This window comes from Onychostruthus taczanowskii, unplaced genomic scaffold (genome assembly GCF_017590055.1).
Source record: "Onychostruthus taczanowskii isolate IOZ18803 unplaced genomic scaffold, ASM1759005v1 scaffold29, whole genome shotgun sequence".
Taxonomy (NCBI): Eukaryota; Metazoa; Chordata; class Aves; order Passeriformes; family Passeridae; genus Onychostruthus; species Onychostruthus taczanowskii.
The window spans coordinates 7,452,716-7,459,082 of NW_024500239.1; the positions used below are offsets into that span (position 1 = coordinate 7,452,716).

A 6,367-nucleotide genomic window follows, 5' to 3' on the forward strand; every position below is an offset into this window, starting at 1 on the left:
TCCGCCGCAGCCATGGAGGAGCGGGCCGAGGCGGCGCCGAGCCTGCCGCCGGTGGAGCACAAGGCGGAGCAGGAGGATGAGGAGGCGCTGCACGTCGCCAAGCGGAGGAAGGTGCTGTGCTCCGAGTTCTCCACCATCACCAGCAGCGACGAGGCCGTGGCTCGCCGCTTCTTGGCCGCCAGCGACTGGCACATGGAGGTACGGCCGGGGCCGGCGGGGCCGCGGGGCTGCCCGGCGGCGGCCCCTCCCTGCCAGCCGCCCCTGTGTTTCAGAGGGCGCTGAACGCCTACTTCGACCCGCCGCGGGACGCGGAGGCAGCGGCGGGCGGGGCGGCCCCGGCCTGCGCGGACACCGGCGGCTGGTAGGTGACAGGGACGGGGGGATGTGGCAGGAGGAGGGGGTCGGGGAGCGGAGCCTCCCCGGGGGGAGGCAGGTGCCCCTCGGCAGGAGGGCGCTGGGGCCCCCACAGCCGGGGAGAGCCATCGCCGGGCCGAGGGTAACTTGGGGAGCAGCGCTCCCCTCCCGCCGGGCATCGCACCTCCGCTGAGGTGTAGCGAGGTGCGTGGTTCCTGTTCCTTTTCTGCTCCCGTTCTCGTCCTTTCCCTACGTTTCTCTCCCATGGAGAGGCTCACAGGCTGTATTTTCCCTCTGTGGGCCCTCTGGACTGGTGGATTGTGAACGTTTTGGAGAAGGTATAGGCATAGACATTTTCTTTTCATTGCCCTGTGTTGTGCAGCGATATGTATGCAGATTTTACCATACACACATTTGTATATGTGTAAATTATGCGTATTTGTATTATACCAGGTGCATGAAAATTTTTATTTCTATAAATAAAATTGGCACGTACATGCACACCTTGTTAAATGTACCTGTGAAAGTTAAGATGCAAGATCTGTGTTTTACATACACCATCTCACAGCGCATCTGGAGAATGTATTGAGTGCATTGATCTGCACATGGAATTGAACTTTTCCAGATTCCTGTGTGCTATGGTTTAACTGCAGATAGCAACCAAGTAGTATGCACCCACTCACTCAGACACCCTGACTTACCACCACCCTCTCAGTGGAGTAGGAAAGAGAATTGAAAAAAAAGATCAAACCCATGGGTTGAGCTAAAAACAGTTTTACAGCAGAAATAAAATTAATGATAATAAGATAAAATTAATTGTCATGAAATTTGAGATAACAAAAAGAGAGAGAGAGATGGAAGCCAAGAAAGATAAGTGATGCACGGTACAGTTGCTCACCACCCACTGACTGATGCCTAGCCCATCTCGAAGCAGCAGTTGGCTCCTCCTGACCAATTCCCTCCAAGTTCATTCACTGAACATGATGATCTATGGTATGGAATATCCCTTTTGCCAGTTCAAGTCAGCTCACCTCGTCATGTTTCTTCCCAGCTTCTTATGCACCTGGCAGAGCGTGGGAAGCTGAAAAGCCCTTGTCTTGAGGTAGGCACTGGTTAGCAACAACAAAAACATCAGTGTGTTATCAACATTATTCTGACCAGGTTTGCTTGGCAAGGTTTTGGTAGTGAGGGCTACAGGTATGGCTCCTGTGAGAAGCTGCCAGAAGCTTCCTGTGTGTCTGACAGAGCCAAGGGCAGCTGGCTTCAAGGCAGACCTGCTGTGGAACAATGCTGTGCCCATCAGCCATGGTGGTAGCGCCTCTGGGATAATGTACTTAAGGTTAAGTTGCAGCAGCACAGCATCTGCAGCAGAAGAGAGAACTGAAAACAGCCCTGCAGACACCAAGGGTCAGTGAAGAAGGAAGGGCAGGAGGTGATCCGGGTGCAGGAACAGATTCCCCATGTGCAGAGCATGGTGAGGCAGCCGTGCTCCTGCAAGCCCAGTGGAGGACCACAGTGGAACAGAGATCCACCTGCAGCCCGGGGAGGACTCACCACTGCGGCAGCTGGGTGCCTGAAGAAGGCTGATCCCATGGGAAGCCCACGCTGGAGCAGGGTCCTGGCAGGACCTGTGGGCACCTGGACAGAGGAGCCTGTGTTGGAACAGGTTTGCTGGCAGGACTTGTGACCCCTTGGGGAGTCCACTTTGGAAGCAGCCTGTTCCTGAAGTACATAGGGAAAGAGTGGGATTGTGGGGAAAGAGTTGAACTATTCAAGTGCTTTGGATTTTGTTGATTGCCATCTGATTAGCTTACATCAGAATGGTAAGTGTTATCTTCTATCCATAAGGTGGAGAAAAAACCACTTACTTCACCTGTGTGCCACAGCTCTGTACGACTGGGGTCTGTATGTTTTAGCTATTGCGCTTTTAAACGATGTTGAGATCCATACATGCTTTAGGAGATAAGTGAGGCAATCACAGATAGGTTAGTATTATGCATGTTAACAAACAAATGCACTTTCTCTTCAGCATTGACCTCACTGGAGATGCAACTACAAGTACTGCTGGTGTCAACAGTGAAGACTCACAGCAAAAAGAAGATGACAGCAACTTCTCGCTGATCACCTGGAACATCGATGGGCTGGATCTAGGAAATGTGAACGATCGAGCTAGAGGAATCTGTACATACCTGGCATTGTAAGTACAACCTGCTCTTTGTATTGTCAGGTGCCTGGATTCAACAGAAAAATAAAAAGGCTTCTTGATTTAAGAATTTACGAATCTTCATGTCCCAATTATCTTTATGTTAGATGAAACAGATCAATCACCCTATAAGTCCTAAATAGCTGAGAGTTGCTATACTGACTAAAAGGTGTGAACCTATGCAGCATCCCAGAGGTTAGATGTTTTGAGATAGCTACTTCAAAAGTCTAATAATGAGCAATATTGTTCAGGTTGCAATCATACATCACAAACACAGCTCATAACATCCTGTACATGAGAATCTTCTGGAAAACATGTCCCAAAGCTACTTTGCAGCAGCTGAAGTTAAATTCCTCAACTTATACCTGCAAGGTCGTGGTAGAAGGAAGTCATGCATTTTATTACCATGTTGTTTTCATGTTCATAATAACAATTGTTTCCTCCCTTTTAGTAATGGTGGTGTCTATGTGCTGCTAAATACAATGCAGATAGCTTTTTCTTTTTTAAAGAGCAGATTCTTACAAAACCTAGGAAAGTGAGAGCAAGGTGCACCTGAAATCCCTGACTTTGTTCCATTTGGCATCAGAGTGTTGCAGTACTACTTCTCAGTAATTAATTGCAATTTTTCTTGCCTTGCTGATTTCAGATACAGTCCAGATGTTGTGTTTTTACAGGAGGTCATCCCACCACATCTCCCTCTTCTCCAGATGAAAGCAAGCAATTACACTATTATTCCAGGTAAGAAAATACCCTCAGGTGCTAAAGACAAAAATCAGAAAACAAAGGTTGGGTTTATTCTGTTTCTCTTGCCAAAACCTCCAACCATTTTGAAGTATATAAAGAGTAAAGTCAAGAAGGAAGCACTCGATGTTTCTGTGTTTTGGTATCAGCATGTAGCTTGATGCAAATTGTGCATGTGAAAAGCTTGTTTTCCTGGCATTTTCCTTTGTATTTATGTCTGCATTTTGAAAGGTTGGTAGCAAGGGTAATAAAAAAGTACCACAGATAAGTAATTTTTTTAGGTATTTGCATTTAAAAAATCTGGAAAATTCAGACCATTATTATGCAACTTTTCACTAGTGACTTAAAACTCTACATATTCTCGCAGGTTGTGGTAAAAAGGTCTCTTTCAGAACCTTAACTGCTTTATGGCAGTTCTGCTGTGGCTCAGCAGAAGATGTCCTCAAACATTTCTTTGCTTGGTTCTCTGTAGGTAACGTAGATGAGTATTTCACTGCTGTAATGTTAAAGAAATCGAGAGTGAAGCTGCTGAAACATGCCATAATACCTTTTCCAACGACTGCCATGAAGAGGAACCTTTTAGTTGTGCATGTGAGTGAGTCAGGATGTACTAAGCAGCTGTACTTCTGCCTTCCAAACAGAAAATCCCAGGAAACACTGAATTGGCTTTTTCTCTATGACAGTCTCAAAGAGCAGAAAAACTTCTTCAAGCCTACAAACCCAGTTGCATTTGATCCTGACAAACTTAAATCTTTTATGCAAGTTACTTACCATACTTTGCTTTCTAGTCTCATAACCTCTGATAACAAAACTAAAATCCTTCTGTAAGCCCATTTTCTTCAATGTAAAACTAATGTTAACCAGAGCTCTGACATTCAGTCATTTGCTTTGTGATTAGATTTTGTGTTTGAGCTTCTTACCATGATGTGGATCGTAACACTGCCTCTTTGTTTCTCACATAGGTGAGCGTATCTGGTATTGAACTTTGCCTTATGACTTCTCATCTGGAGAGCACTAAAGATCACGCCAAGGAACGTATAAAACAGCTGCAAATCGTGTTAAATGAAATGCAGAAAGAGTCTAAGTCCACCACTGTTATATTTGGAGGGGATACAAACCTCAGAGACAGCGAGGTAAATAGAAATAAGCAACTTTGCTCTCTAGAGAAGGTATTTTGACAAAAACTTCTCAGGCTTTTCTGTTGTCTTGATGAGAAATTACCTGCTTAGGCAGAACAGAGATAGTCAACACTTATTCTTAAGATGTGGAACTGTGACTAAGTAGAAGTAAGCATTGTTTTGGCTGAGGTGATATATATGGAGACCCCTTCCGAATAACAAAATGCTTTAATAACAATACTTGTATCTGAGCTGGTGCAGGCAAATTTGATGAAAGTTTTGGCTTCAAAAACATCATCTCATTTTAAGAACCTGGTCTTTAGTTGTTCTACTCTCCAATTCTCAGAATCAGTGAAAGAAAAGGGTGCTCTGGAGAAATAGATCTTAATTCCCAGCAATCAAGACATTCAAAATTAGAAGTAGTTTTTGGCTGCTGATACTAAAAGGAAAATTTGTGCATTATTACTAGAAGGTAAAGAGTTTCACCTTTTCCTATCGTGAAATTCCGTTGTGGTGAACTGGAATGACATTGGTTTAGGAAACATGGTGTTGGGCCCTATACCTCAACATTTCAGAGCTGAACATTTATTTTGGGATATGTTTTGGTTTTAGAAAGTGCTACAGGAAATGGTTGCACTTCAGAGTATCTGGAGAAATACCATAGTTTAGAAACATCTCCAAGATCTCTGATTTTTAACAACTTACGTTTGCAGGAAAAAAATCCAATGCTGTGACAACTCAGTTCTATTTTTTGAAGGCAGAATTTATGAATTCACTATCATGTGGAATTTTTTCCCTCCTTCTACGTTCAGGTTACTAAACTTGGAAATCTACCTGACAACATTAAGGATGCCTGGGAGTTTCTGGGTAAACCTCAGCACTGCCGCTACACTTGGGACACCCAGTCCAACACCAACCTGAATGCAGCCTACAAGTGCAAGATGAGGTTTGACCGTATTTACTTTCGGCCTGCAGTGGAAGGGGGGCATTTCGTTCCACGAAGCATGGACTTAATTGGTTTGGAAAAACTAGAATGTGGCAGATTTCCTAGTGATCACTGGGGCATTCTGTGTAATTTTGATGTTATATTATAAAAAAGAAAAAAAATACTCATATCTTCAGTTTTTAGGTGATTTATTCTTGTTTTTACAAAATTTTACCATCTCAGTTTAAGGAAGGGCATATTTAACTTTTCAACCCTAATATGTTCTTTGTTCCTGGCTTCTGCAGGAATGGCTTCGTTTCAAGCCAGGTTTCCCTTTGCCTATTGTATGCATCTTTTCTTGAATTATGTTTTATAATATTTATTTTTGAAAATATCTGCAAAACCAAACAAATTCTAGTTTTAAAATGACAGGAAAAACCTGTAAATACAATTCATAAACACACTCAGTGATTTAAAAGACACTTTTATTTTGGCATGTATCATGATCTCATAATAAAGGTTGCTTTTTTGTATTTTAAGACTACTTTTATTGTGCCTTCATTGTTTATTTTGTAACCATTCCCATTATCCTTTATGACCTTGTCTTTTGTAGGATGTTTTGTGTTAGCTTCTGAAGTTTGTATTGAATGTACACGCCCCTTCAGGCAAGACAGTAGAGTTGCTGAGGAACGAATTACTAGATTCTCACAAAATAAGGGTTTCTTAAGTAGAAACTGAACTACTGTTGAACAGATTGAAGAAAAATACGCCTTCTATTTGACAAGAAAATGATATAGGCAGAGCATGGAAGTTGTTCACTTGGGATGGTGTACACCTTACTTGGTGTTTATCAGCCTGGGTATGAGGTTCAGATTAAGACGTGTTGTGTTTTAGTGAGCTCTGATAAACTGCTGGGCAAAGCCTGAACAGCTCAAGGTCTTGCTGACTTTGCAGAAGACCAACCAGGCCTTCCTACTCTTAAGAGCTGCGTAATCAGTCTCGTAGAAGCTGTTGTTTTGTAGATGT

At 43.5% G+C, this 6,367-nt stretch overlaps 1 protein-coding gene across 1 annotated transcript; it reads left to right on the top strand.

The window, feature by feature from the left end:
- The first annotated feature begins 12 nt into the window (after positions 1-12).
- TDP2 (tyrosyl-DNA phosphodiesterase 2) lies at positions 13-5,880 on the top strand. The gene is made up of 7 exons (XM_041408131.1): positions 13-198; positions 273-361; positions 2,384-2,551; positions 3,204-3,295; positions 3,771-3,889; positions 4,261-4,431; positions 5,229-5,880. The coding sequence occupies exons 1-7, from the start codon at positions 13-15 to the stop codon at positions 5,508-5,510; spliced, it is 1,107 nt and encodes a 368-aa protein (XP_041264065.1). The 3' UTR covers positions 5,511-5,880.
- Positions 5,881-6,367: the final 487 nt, after the last annotated feature.